Source organism: Leuresthes tenuis, unplaced genomic scaffold, assembly GCF_036924035.1.
Source record: "Leuresthes tenuis unplaced genomic scaffold, fLeuTen1.0.hap1 SCAF_22, whole genome shotgun sequence".
Lineage (NCBI taxonomy): Eukaryota > Metazoa > Chordata > Actinopteri > Atheriniformes > Atherinopsidae > Leuresthes > Leuresthes tenuis.
The window spans coordinates 11674462-11688799 of NW_027325376.1; the positions used below are offsets into that span (position 1 = coordinate 11674462).

The window sequence follows — 14338 nt, forward strand, 5'->3', positions numbered from 1 at the left end:
ATTTTCTAAAAGTCTGCAGAGGGCTACATTGACAAGAAGCATAGACTAACATGGAGAGAATGTTTAAACGAGGTTGTGCAGTAGCGGAATGTTTCTTAAACGTTTGGAAAACTACAAACTCCAAAAGCCTCATGGAGTCGTATTGTGCTCAAGGAAAATCCCTAATGTCTCGAGAACTAAACTGTGATTGTGATGCAAATATTAGACTAGCTATATATTATACTTAGGTCAGAAAAGCCACCCTGGGTTGCCGTACCACAACCCAAGCAAACTTATGGAGAATGTTTATGAAAAAAAATTCATGGAACATTCTTAGAAAACAAAATTTGTTAGAAGGAATTGGATAACTGACAGGCGGGTTAAGGAAGGACACCCATACAAGAAGAGTTCATACATACAAGATGATTGTCTAGAAAAACATTTGGGTTTGCATTCCAGATGGTCTAGATTAGAAATACTTATTGAATGGACTTTTCTTGTAGTTTTCCTTTCGGTATAATAGCAAAATGAATAATGAATAAACAAACAAACAAAACAGTCAAAATAAACAAGCGATCTACAATTATAATTTCATTAGCTTATATATTGCATCTATCTCAGTTTCAGCTCTGGAATTCGTGCATAAATCATCAAGATTCAATAAATGTTTCTTCGGACCCCCATTGCTGCTTAATCCCACAAAATCAGTCCATAAATCAACAAGGTCAACCAAGAAGTCTGATGTTCTCTCAGGTGTGTGGGCCACATGTTTCTGGAGAAAAATCGGCGTCCACATGCACCTGCCGGCCGTGACATCATCCGTTTACCTGTAGTCCCAGTGCAGCCCTGTCTGAGGGCGGGGCGCGAGTCGCTTGGCTTCGACTCAGCGCTCGAGCCTCTCAAACGGCACATCCTCCGCTCCAAGACTGTCACAGTGCTCCGTATTACTGTGATCCAGTTCAAGCGCTCGAGCTCCAGCGACACAGACAGCGCTCCTGACCTGGACGTTATTTTCTTGTTTGAATTTAAACCGATTTTTTTTTTTTCAAAACGAAGACCGGCGGAGGTTTGGTTCTCGCAGCGGGACAGACTCTCTAGGCGACATGAAGGCTCAGACCGGGTGAAGAGCGAGGCTGCACGGCTTATTATAGCCCGGGACACTGAACATTATTCCCGCACCGGAGGACGGTACTTTGGATTACTTTAGTGCGCAGTTTATGACTGGAATACACAAGAAATATAACTAAAATAATCCATCCGCTTTTTATCAGCGTGACACGTTTATTTAGTGACAAATACCCCCCCACCACCACCATATTTGCGCTAAGCGGATGCACACACTTCTGTGCGCTTTGTGCAGATGGCAGCTCCGGGAATTCAGTAACCTGTAGCAGAACAAAACAGTGCTCTCTCTTTTCATTTACAAATAATATCTGTTTTTTCATGACTGGATTGGACCGAGTCCTGAGCATTTTTAAACTCACAAACCTGTAAACTGACCAGGATCAAGATGCATCGCAGCTGAAACCACGAGTAAGGGACTTTGGTGTTGAAATCAGATCAACTGTGAGTGCAGGACGGGAGCTGAAACAGGATGACTCTCGGTGGTGTGATGCTGGTTTTGCTCCAGGTGTGCTGCCTGCTCTCCGGACTCTCCCGGACAGCGACTTTGAGCAGCCTTGGCGGTGAGTACAAACAGTAAGATGGGGGAAAAAAGGTCAGCGAGGCAAGCTTGGTTACGAATTTGTGACAATCAAAGCTGACTTGATCTCCAATAAACGTAATATAAAAGAAACATAATATGTTTCTTTTTGTTTTTTTGTTTGGCTGCGGACTTAGTTGAAATTTGTAGCATGTACTGTGAATCTGTCAGTGTTCTTCGTGCCAAGGCGCATGGCATCTTTGGTGATAACAAGCAGGGCATCAAAACAGTCGCGCGTGGCATGATAATGGAGCAACACTTGCAACTCCGAGTGCGCATGTTCCCTCAAATCGTTAATCACTTACTGAACTGAAAGCGTTCTCCCATAATATTGCACGGTGAGTTTTGACAAACCTGAGCTCCGCTTCAACCCACCTTAGCCTGCATATGTGTTAAAGGATCCAACCACTGCCTCGGAGTCCGGTTTTACGCGCTCGATGCGCGGAATCAATCGACCGCCTCTAGTCTTTACTGCTGCTTTTATAAATGGTGATGTTGGCAAAGCAAACAGGTGCCAGACGTGTTGTGCTCAATCCAACAACAAGTGCACAGACTGCACAGAATCACTGTGGTGGTAGACCGAGACATGTATTATTTACATTTTTTAGGTTTAAATGGGCATTTCAGTCAAACGTGTATTTCGCTGGAAGGACAGATGCTTGTAGGAAATTTGTCTTTGCATTTGGCCTTTTCAAGACATGGCAAAGGTGAGGATCAGGGCTCTGTAAGCGGTAGTGATTCAGCATCTTTTTTTAGTCTAGTAGGGGAAGGCAGAGCACTGAACTCCATTCCCCGTAAAGTAACAGTGCCCATCATGTTTCAAGTAATATGCTAAAGTGATTATGGCTGAAAAAGAATCAGACAGATGTTTTATGGCCACACATCGGAGTGAACAGAAGAGGAGCTCAGTTCTCTAACAAGCTCCCTCTTTGTGCAGCTGACCCTCCTGGTCACAGACATGCCAGCTTTCCTGCTCTCTAAGAAGCAACTGACAGTTATAATGGAAAACAGAAATAGAAAGCACACATCTATCACAACAAAATAAAAAGTCACACAGCTATTTGTTTTTTCAACCCAGTGGAGATTAGATTTTATTCTGTGGATGTTTACATCTCTTTGTTTCAGTCGGATTCTTTGCAGGCAATTGCTATATGTGCCGTCTGTTGTTTTTTTCTTTAAAATTTTTGATGCCTGATTATTTGTTGTCAACCTGTTCTTTCTCTCTGTGTTTTGATAGTGTTTACACCCAGATTCAGCGAGAAGGAAAAGATTTAGAGGTTGCGTCATTCTGTCCATTGATCATTAGTCTGCTCTCGGGTCACCTGATGGTATTAATGGGCTTTGCCCTGCTTCTGCGAGTCACAGCAGAGCTTGTTGTGCTTTAACCCTTTGTCTTTCCCATGTGTGATCAACCTCCAGGCTCTTACTCTGGACCATTGCTTAGTGTTGATTCAGGCTCATTTGCTGAATGAATGCAATGTCCGTAAGTTATCCCCCTGACTCTGTTTTATTACGCAACTGTGGTCTGTGTTATGCTGGACTCACAACAAATGCAGTTTTGTATGAGTGCCAAGACACGGCAACGAGGGTGAGGCACAGAGCGGGAAACCTTCTGATATGTTACAGTCCTGAGCAGTATCTGTCAGTTTTCACAGAAATTCAATAACAGGCAAAGAAATGTTAAGCTTGTTAGAAACATCTTGCCATCGGATGCTGTGCAGCAAAAAGGCACCATGCTAACTGACATTCACTCTCTCCAGAATGCAGATAATTATGGTGACATTGTGACTTTTCAACTGACACCATAAGATGCTGCACTTCACATTTGTTTCGCATGCACTCCATATCTGTTTTGCATCATAAAGATGTTTCACTGCAGTTATGACACATATGTTATTGTGCCTCTGAGATGCGTTCACGGAGCAACTAATTAGACTGCTGTGGAAATGCTCCAGTTCTCTGCCTAAATGTTTGGACAGAAGTCATAAAACATTTAGCCATGAAATTACACACAGAATAATGAATTCACTATGAGCTTGTTGGTGTTGAATTAAAAGAAATCCCAAACAGGCCTCTCCAGAATGAATTATGCATTTAGTACTCGTTTGGAGCCAGTGGTGAAACTTCACTTTTTCTGACTAAACAAATTTCCAGCAACTGTTTGCCGTTCTTGCCTGGATCAGAATTGCCTCTCTATCAGCTCCACCGAGGTTCACTGGTTTAGCACCAGTTTTAATGCCTCTCACATGAAACTTGTTAGGGAGTCGCCACAAGTGGGGTGGGGTCTGTTGCCCACCCGTGCAGTTTGGAGAGCAGAGCTATTACTTTTAGCTTGGATAGCCAAAACTTATGCGGGTGCACAGGCATTATGTCGCTCTTAAGGCCACCCAGTGTCCACTTATCAAACCACCTGCGTGGTCCACCAAAACTATACTTTATCTTTGTTTGTAGTCAACAGCAGCTTAACACAATCTCCATTCAAACATTTCTCATGCCAGTAGCCTTTAGTAATCAAAGATTTATTACTCTCTTGTGGCATTCTGTTTTCGTGCCAACATTTGCACTTGGCTAGCGATGGCTTCTTTGTGGGGCTACAGTTTGAGCAATCATTTCATTGCATGCTGCTGTGTGTGTTGTGGGAAGGTACTGAGGTGGCTGTCATTGGTCTGGTGTGAGCTTCTTGCGAATTTTACATGCAAGATGAAACTCCTACTTCACGTTAAGTGACAGTGGAAAGGAAACAAGGAAGCATCTCTCACCGGTGTGTGTATGAAAAGCGGAGCTGTAGCCAAGTCTTTGAGGTCATCAAGTTGAAAAGGATTCCGCAGCTCAGCTGCATGTCCCCCTCTTTCAGCTGCATCTCTGTGAAGTCTGTAAAACTTTGTCTTTGTCTCATGATGAATATAGTCGTCAGATTTCTACTAAAACAGCAGTTTCGTACAAAAAAGTAGTTCCATACAGTGTTTTCGGTCAGAAATGATCGTGTATCCTTCTCTGTAGTTGGAATTCTGTGTGTGAGCATAACATGTTGTATTTCAAATTATACACATTTAAGTTGAAAAGTGTAATATTTCTGTGATTATTATATTATTATATTATGTAACAGATGATCCAACCTTTGTCCATTTGAGGTGTTACATGACATTCAGGCATTTAAGCTGTTTGTACAGTGATTATAAAATCTCCTGTTTTGAGGGACGGCTCATAATTCTTGTTATTGCTGTTGTTCCTTTTCAGAGAAAGATCTGGGGATTAGGCCAGGAAGAGTGTAACCACAGGCTTTGCCTTTGAGAGTTTATGTGAACTGAAGCAGATATTGTGTTTGGGTTAAGGCTGCATTGTTGTCCAACCCCCTGGAGAATATAATGTGGTCATACAAAGGCTAAAGAGCTGCTTCCTCTTTGTCATCCTTGCATCCCATTGTGTCCTTCTGTCATTCCTTTGCAGCTCATTGGCCCTCTTCTTCCTCGAAGTGTAGCTGATAGGGTGTGGTGGAGTTGAGTGGTGCCATGGGAATGGGGAGATGGCTTTTAGCGCTTTTTTCAGCTTTGTCTCATAAGCCCTCGTGCTGACCATAGCTTGAGTACATAACAGCAAGCGGCTGCGTTTTAAAATCCGCCTTCAAATATATATCACTCTCTTCCATCATCAGAAATACTTCAGGTAGTTTTCTGACGCGCATTCTTGCGTGTCTTTATGTTGCTGCCTTTTGCTTTTCTGTCTTTCCTGCTCCTTTTTAATTATTCCTCTTTTCTTTTTCATGCTGTCTTTCAAACCCTCTCTTAGTCTCCCTTAAAAGAAACGAAGCAAAAGCTCAAACAAAGCTTAAAGACTCTAACGTAACAAGGCGACAAACAGGTGTAACATACAGTTCGACTTACTCAGCTGTAGTGTTTGTTAGATTAAAAAGCAGTCATCTCTTGACCTAATATCGTTATTGGCAGATATTCAGCTTGTTGACTGCAGCCGGCCTATTGGTGAATAGAATGACATCAACCAATGGCAGTGGTCGATATTTATCTGATGTGTCCCCTTTTTTTATTGTATTGACTTTGTCCTGAAACTGATTTAATTCATTTCCATTTAATTTTATTGGGTACAAAAAAATGGTTGAGTTGGTAATGGTTTGACAAACTACAGCTTTGTATGAATGCGTTTGTGCTCTTTCAAAGATAGTGTGATGAAGTGCACATTTTATTGTTTCCCTGGCATTAAAGGGAAAGTGAATGGCAAAAACAGTATCAGGACGGACAGTATCAGCTATCAGTCATCTGCCAAATTGTTATGTTTAACATTAGTATTGGAAAATGGCTGCATCCCTCATAGAAATTGTGAAGGAAGTTTTAAAGTGAAAAATCTCTGAGTGAAACATTCAGGCAGAAAAAGAGGAACCTCAATCGATTTCAGATCAAAATGAGTCGAATGTGACGGAGAGGAATAGAGGCAGTGGATGAAAAGGAGGATCAGAGGAGTAAATTCCCAGCTGTCACGGGCCACCTACTGGAAATCCTCCCTCACTCCTTCTTACCTTCGTCAGCAAAGTTCATTAGCTTCCCATACGCTTTGACTCATAATGCTCTCTCTATGAAGCCCAGACATTGCCTCTGATCTGGAGAATTATATTAGCAGTGCACACGCACATAGTTGTTCATGCACACCCTTGTGTTGTTTGTCAATGGTCAGCCCACACAGGCACTTCTATGACTGGAGTCTGTCAGAGTACAAGTCAAACCGAGTCAGATGTCAAAGGCCACACATACTCTCTCTGTCTCTTTTTCACACACACAGACACACACGCACATGGACGGAGCAGATTTACTTTGATGGACTTTCAAGATGATTTCATGAATGGGATTACTTTCATTTTAAATCAATTGTTCAGATATGGCAGAAGTCACTTCATCTGACCTCAGTGAACTGTTTGAAATGCAAGATACTTGTAGGTCAGTGACTCTGGAGGCAGCTATTGTAGGTTGGTTTGATGGAATTCAGCTCCATATTTCATGCATTCATTCATGCCGCCCGCCTGGTTCTCACTCCTTCGTTCATAAAGATCCTATGAAGTGTGCTGTTTCTTAATGTGAAAAATGCCTCTCTAAAGGCTCTGGAGTTAAAAGTCTTTAATAGTTTAGCAATGAGTGCATTCATGTGTATTACCTGCAGAGCGTTTATAGAAGTGGCGAACAGCGCAAGCATGTATCATCACCTCATTGGGATTCACACCTGCTTTCCCCTCTCATCGCCAGCTTCTCCAGTCCTCTGTTGCGTGAAAATCCCATCTGACAGAAGGCAAGCTGAAACTGCATATAAGGCCTAGAGATTACTTTTCAGCATTTTGATGAAGAGAATATATACTAAGTTGTCTTAATTTCCAAATGAAAGTTTATTTAAATTTTAACCAGTTCTGGATTATGCATTGTGGTGTTTTCTCTTTGCTAACTACTGCTGTTGACCTGCTTTAATCATAAATATGAGCATTGATCTTATTGGTCAACAACTCAAGGTGCAGTGAAAGAGAAAAAGATTGGACATCAATGTGACTAGTTATTGATTACTTAAGACATGGTGGAAAAAAAGCTGTGAAAATGGTAAATAGAAGTAGAGAGTGTGAAATTAACAAGAAAAGTAGGCAAATTAGAGCATTTAAAACGCATCAGAAAAGCTTTTAGAAAAGGAACACAAACTAATAGACATTGATGAAATTAAAAAGAGCCAGAAAGAGTAATTGATCCGTCCTACTCAGGACAAAATCAAACCGACACACGCAGGGTGAGAGGTCGCAAAGAGTCACCTTGTTCAAGCTTAGACACTGCATCCACTTAACCTCTCAGCCTCTTTGAGATCACACACAGGCAAACACACATGCTCAACTGTAGTCACAATAGGATGACCCTTGGAGAGTTGGTGGCTGTTTACTCAGACAGATTAGAGGTCTGGAATAAAAAAAAAAAGTCATCAGGCGATTGACCTGTCAATATTTCTGTCTGGCTGTTGGTCTCTGTGCTATGGGGTGTATGTGTTTTTTAAAGGTCAGGGAGTACATCCATTAATGGAAAGTCCTTGATTTGAAGGCACGCTCCATATATTCATGTGAACTTTCCTTGCTGAAATCACATGTTGGAATGAAACTTTTAATGACTTTTTTTTGCATGTGCAACTGTGTTGGATTCAGACAGTAACTGGAATGAGATGAGGCTGCAGTGTGATTTGTTTATGCTGAAGGTGAATGCATGTTGTTGATGTGTGTGTGTGTGTGTGTGTGTTGCTCTTTGTGCAGAACCTGTGTCAGCAGTTAGCCAGTAGGATGAATGTTGAAGGCTGAGGAAGGAAACACATTCACACATACTCAAACAATCACAAATACAGTGAGATCTCAACTCTCGTGAGCAGAATGCTACACTTCCTTGAGCCTATTCCTGTCAGACAGACACAAACGAGAACACGCTCCGTCACACCATGCATTTTCAAAAAGATTTTCTGCCATTGATTCCTATACTTCAGGTGTGACTCTGCCTGTAAGAAACCAAAATCAAATTTAACGCTTGATGAACGGCACGTTGTTCTCCCAGTGTTTGTGTTGAAGTAGTTGATAAGGTGGACACGTTTTAACCTCCTCACATCAGCACAGCAGTGAGCTTTTTTAAAATTTTCTTATTTTTCCAGATTTGGGCCTGTTGGCAGTTTTTTACTCTGTGACAGTGTCAAGCTGGGAAAAGCCACAGTGAACACACACAGTGACTGCTGAGTGTGAGCACAGAGAAAATGTCTTGTTAAATCCGGTTTTACTGCCTCCTCACTGCACTGCACTGACACTGAGCTGTCAGAATAAAGACATTTCTGCAGCGATGGTACTCAGTGACATGACCAGGCCATCCTTCTGCATCATATCAAGTATCATGAGTAATTTGTGAGGAAGCTGAAGAAAACCTTTTTGATGATACCTTTATTTTGCGGTCAAAAATGGAGAACAAACTTGTAGACATACGTATACTTTCTTGCAAAGTCCTTTTTTCTTCTTTTTTTCTTCTTAACAGTTAAAAATGTCCTAAATTTGACTTCAATTTTAGTGGGTGCGTAGTCACACTGAGTCCAACTTTGGTAAATGTTGACTGCTGCTCCTACAAGCTTCTAGTGTTGACAATAAATACAACATTTAGGATGCTGAAGAAAAAGCTCACTAATCTGCTGTTTTTGAACAGCAGACACCTTGCAAATCCACTTGCAAACACAGAGATTGCATTGGTCTTAGAATAAATGGAAGCTACCTGATTGCAGCTCCACTCCTGTGCTGTAGTTGGAATCTAACTCAAATGTGAGACAATAAGGCTCAAGGTTAGATTACTGTACCAGCAGCTGGTCTTGCCTCAGGTGTTCAGAGATCAAATTTCTGTTTGTGTTCTGCGTGATCTGCCATGGGAAAATGCATCACTAAACCACAGTATTAGCTGATGTGAGTCTTGATTTAATTCTAAAAGGTTTAAGACATTTCTGGGCTTGAATGTTAAAAAAAAAAAGCATAATCAACTTATGACACAGCAGAACTAGGATCATCTTATTTTGAAACAAAGTACAAAGTGCAAAGACTTTGGAAGGAATTTTAAGGGCAAAGTAAAAGATGATATCTGTCCCATATTGTTAATAGGGCAGTTTAACATCCTTTAAAGTGGAAATTGTAAACATAGTATGCGGGGCAGAATCTTTAAGGACATCATTAGTCGGGTGATGAAAGCTTAAATATATGAGACACAGAGATTATTATACAGGCTCTGGAATGAGAACTGAATTGTCAGGTTAAACTGGCCTTCATTTGTCAACATGAGACACTTGGTTTAACCGGATAGGCTACGAACCATAAATAAAGTCAGAAAAGAAAGCGTGTGTGTGTGCCCATTTACACAAACACACCCACACCACAGGGTGTAAGGTTTGCTTTGCAGAGTAAGTCACCCCTCCTGCCATGATCAAGGTAACACACCTGGTCATAAAGTCAGAGGACCGAGTCATCTGGCGCAGACTCCCATCTTCAAACAGAAGCCGAGCAATGAATCTTTTGAATTAAAAGAATAAACCAATGAGGCATCCGTGTGTGCATGTGTGTGTTTGTGTGTGCGTAACGAACCGAGATATCTATTTCCTCTCTGTGAGTTGGGCCTGGTCTCCCTTTGGCAGCCGGGCAAATCAAAGCACCTCTCTGCACTCCTTCTCCCACACTCCTTTTGTGCATGTGTTTGTGTGTGTGTGTCTTTTGGCAGTTGCAGTTGGCACGCAACTATGAGGCCCATTTCATACGTACACGCACACACACACACTTGCTCACAAAAAGACAGCTTGACAGTGAGGGCTACCCTGCTGCGTCTACTTTGTGTTTATTGATTGATCGTGTCTTCTTCTAGAGAGAGTTTCTTTGCTATTATTTTATGTGTGTGTGTGTGTGTATACACATTGGTCAATATTGAAAGTGCATACTGTGTTGCTGTCTCTTATCTCTGTTGCTTCCGCGACTTGTTGATCTATGGTTCTCCTGTGTTGTTTTTGTAATTCTCTTTTGGCATATTGACCTTCTGTGTCCTTTTCCCTCCTACTTTGGTGGGTATATGTGTGTGTTTGTGGATAAGGCTGTCTGTGTGTGTCTGCTGTTGGGGAAGGAGAGCAACATTGGGAACCTTAATGGCAGGAAGCTAGCTTAGGCAAACACAAAGGAAAAACTGTCAGCAGTCCCCCTCACACTCACGCACACACACTCGCACACAAACCTATGTGTGTGTAATTGAGGACATTTACACAAAGATGCACATGTACAGATGTGTAAACAAATATAGTGTTGTCCTTTTACCATTTAAAGTAACTCAGATTTTAAGAATTGCATAACCTGCATTGCAAAGTTTTGGAAGTTGTGTGTGTGTGTGTGTGCGTGCATAAGCTGCTCATTAAATTCCCCCATCTCTCCTTTCCTTATGCCTTCCCTTGGTCTCCCTCCTCTGATCCTCTTATTGTGGTTTCTTTTAATTGGAGTCTGAGGTGGTAATTACAGGGTGGGAGAGAGTCTAGGAGAGGAGGACGTGGAGGAGGAGGATAGACAGAGCATGGTGAGCCCAGTCTCACCAGAAAATGAGTGTTCGTTAAGTTTGTCAACATCTCAAAATGTAATAATGTGACAGTGCATAGCTGGAAAAAGTGAAATGGTGACATATTGCGAGAGCGTTGTTTCTGGTTTGGCGGGGCACTCGTGACAAAGACCGCGACCCATGAGAAGTAAAATAGGCAATCCCTAACCATGCATAATAACTCCAACCCTAACTATGTCTTTTTAACCCTCAACCTCGACTATTCGTGAGTGAAAGCAAAGTACAAAAATGTTGTGTAGGGTGGATCTGGGTCAGGCCCACTTCCAGTTTCTCCTTACAAGAGTTTTAGACCAAATCAGTGGTCTCAATTGTGAACTATCACTGTGTAGCAAGATGTCTTTGTGGTGGCAAACGTAGCGAGATGACAAGCATCAGTGTCATCACACAGAAAAAACCTGAGCTGCGCTTCTGTTGAGAAACATTGACTTTTATTGTGAAACTGTGACATCTTGTGCTGTGGACCAACACAGCCTTCCATGTTCATTGGGTCTGGACAGGCCCTTAGATCCCCTGCTTCCTTTCTTTTGCACCACAAAGCAGAACAAAAATATGTGGTGATGGTACTTTCAGCTACTACGCCCCAAGCTGCTGAAACAAACTGAGAAGATCTGAGACAAGCTGACAACACCGAGTCTTCTGAGCATACACTAAAATCCCATCTGTTCACTCTGCCTTTAAATGGATGTTTTGTCATTCTATTTTTATTATTTGGAGAATCTTTTTCCAATAGGGTCAGATATTAGAGACAAATGTTTGGATTGAACTCTAAATTTAGGAGCAGTGCAGGTTATGCGGTGTCCTTTGGTTCACTTTGGTACTTCTATTTTGAATGGTTTGGTTGTCCAAATAGTCTGTCCCAATACTGTTAAATTAATGAGGTCCCACTAGAAAACTGCATCTTTTTTTGTGATTCATGAAAGGATGATGTATTTGAATAGTTTTACATTATTTATTTAGAATATGTACTTAAAATGAATTTCTTTAGAGTACTGACTAGTTTACATACAGATTCACACAGAGGAAACCCATAAAAATGACTTGCAGTCCTTATTTTGTCCGTCTCCAGCATTTCCTCAGCGTGTCCTGGAGCTTTGGACCTCACCATCTAAATTTCCCACTTCAGCATTCACAAGAAACTTTCATTATTACGGTGGATAAAGGTCGCAGCGTGCATATATGTGAGTTCTGGGTACAGAAATGCTGAGGACCTCAGCATTTTTCCTATCTGCTGGGAGTAACCTGTATTAAATGAGATACAGTAACAGCCCCTCCTCTCCTGCTGTCTGGGACATACGCACACACTCGCACGGAACATTGTTGAAAGCCAGTCGTGCTGTAAGGATACATTAATGCTGATCCACATTATCATAATTGAGGTGTCTGCTGAGCCTGTTTGTGTATTTTGTGTGTGTGTGTGTGACTCCTGCACCCATGGGGAATACAGAAATGGCGAGATTGGGTATTTAGTGCCAGACAGACACCATACTTTCATCTTTTAGCTTAACATTACAATAGAAGACACGCTCCCCTAAAATACGTGTTTGTGTGTGCATGTGTAACATCAGAGACTAGGAAAGCCTCCTAAAAGCATTATCACACAGATCTAGAACACATATTGACATTACAAAGCAGGCACTGCATAGATGTAGATGGTGGCATTTCAGGGAGAACATGTGAACTGAGCTTTTGTTTTGAATGGAAGAAAGGTCACAGAAATGACAAAAAAGCACAGTACTTGCTTGGTTCTTAGACTGAGAATATACTATATATTTTTCACATCCAAAGTTTTCTTACAGCTAATGAAATAACTCTTCTGTGAAACTGCTTGACACTGATCTACTTGTGATTTAAAGCTATAATTAAAGGTTTTCAATGACATCACACCTCAGAGTGTACTCTCAGACAGCATGATGACATCATAGCGGCCTCTGTCTTGGACTATCTCATCAACTTAAGTGCTTTTATATAATGGCTCCCTTGTCCACATGGAACAGAATGAAAATGAGGTCCCTGCGGTTCTGATTTGATTAATACAATGATGCCTGATATGTTGCAAAGGCAGAGCAGAGCAGTACATGCACAGGAAAAATGCACAAAAGCCAGCCAGTTTACTGGCATAACATTTAATCTTTTGTCATGGAGGGAAATATATATCATGGAAAGTAAGTGAACATTTGTCTTCACGTAAAAAAAACCCCCGCATTGTTTATAGAAAAATGCATCATCTGCAAATGGAAAAATGCAACTTGTTTAGTTTGAACAAGTGAATTAAATGAAAAATAATTGGAACAGTTTTGTTGTGTCCACTGTTGAAAAAGTACAGTGGATCAGAGACCTCAGAGCTTCCTCTCAGCTGGACGTTCCAACAATACCTCCAAAGGTAAGTGCCTAGGACGCATCCTGATTTCATGCCAAAACCACCTCAGTTTACTCCTTTTAATGCGAAGAAACACCGTCTCTATGCAGAGCTTCCTCTGGATGTCTGAGCCCTTCACCCTGTAATTAATTTTATCTGAGCTTTGCCACGGAGAAAACTAGGTTGATAAATCGGAAATATTATCTCCTAGCTTTTTTAACCACATCACAACAATGTGGTACAATGCCTGAATTTCCTTTGATGTCACACCAAGCTGCCACTAGGTTTACTTTGTGAAGAACATCTTGAAATGCTTAAAGTCTTGCAGGGGTAAGTGACTTGTCCCCTAATTGCACAAAATGATCCAGTGTTTTATGGCGGAGAACCAGGGCCAACTTGATTGATTGAGCTAAAAATATAGCTATTCTCAAAAGAAAATGGTTCAGTTGGTGAGTAGTGAAAGTCTAACCTGCTTTTGATTTATGCAAGATATATTTGCCAATCCCTCTAAAAACCTTTACAGGATGATTGGGAATATTATACTTCCAGCGCACTCTTTTCTGACCTTGCCTACTGAAACAATTTGTTTTAAAGTGCTCATAATTGATACATAAGCAAATGTAGTCTTCACAGTCATATGGCGAATGCTAGTTCTTCTTGCTCAAGTTTAATTCAAGAAAAGAAAGCTTTTAGCTAAGAAACTAATGGAGATGTGGAACTTGTTTGCTGGTTGTTATGCAGAGTGGCGCTATTGCACTCATAGGGAATGTAAATAAAACACCTGCATGAAATACACTTAAAGGTAACGTAGACTTATCAAACCCCCACATATGAGGAAGTAAAACTGTGTGTGTGTGTTAAGACAGAAGTAAAGGGTGTTACAGCGGCTAATAAGTTAGAACTTTTGAACCTCATTAGAATTACTTTGATAATGCGTTTCTCCTAATCATGTGTGTTTAAGTGTGTGTTGATTGCAATATGTAGCTGCGAGGTAGTAACTTAAGGAAGCACAGAGTTACCGTATTGTTCTTGATTGTCTCAGCCATGTGTGTCCTATTGTTGCGCAAACACACACACACACACACACACACACACATAGAAAGGTTAGTGCTTGCAGGATCTGTGGCGTGTGTTGTGTTGAAGTTTGTGTGGGAGAGAGCAGTGAGCTGGACAGGT

The 14338-nt window shown here is 41.4% G+C and overlaps 1 protein-coding gene across 1 annotated transcript in view; it reads left to right on the forward strand.

Moving 5' to 3' along the window:
- Positions 1-896: 896 nt before the first annotated feature.
- Positions 897-14338, forward strand: part of sema4f (sema domain, immunoglobulin domain (Ig), transmembrane domain (TM) and short cytoplasmic domain, (semaphorin) 4F) — a 47717-nt gene continuing 34275 nt past the window's right edge. Inside the window, exon 1 of the mRNA XM_072376840.1 lies at positions 897-1664. Coding sequence (XP_072232941.1) covers positions 1574-1664 — 91 coding nt within the window. The 5' untranslated portion in view covers positions 897-1573. The remainder of the gene's footprint in view (positions 1665-14338) is intronic.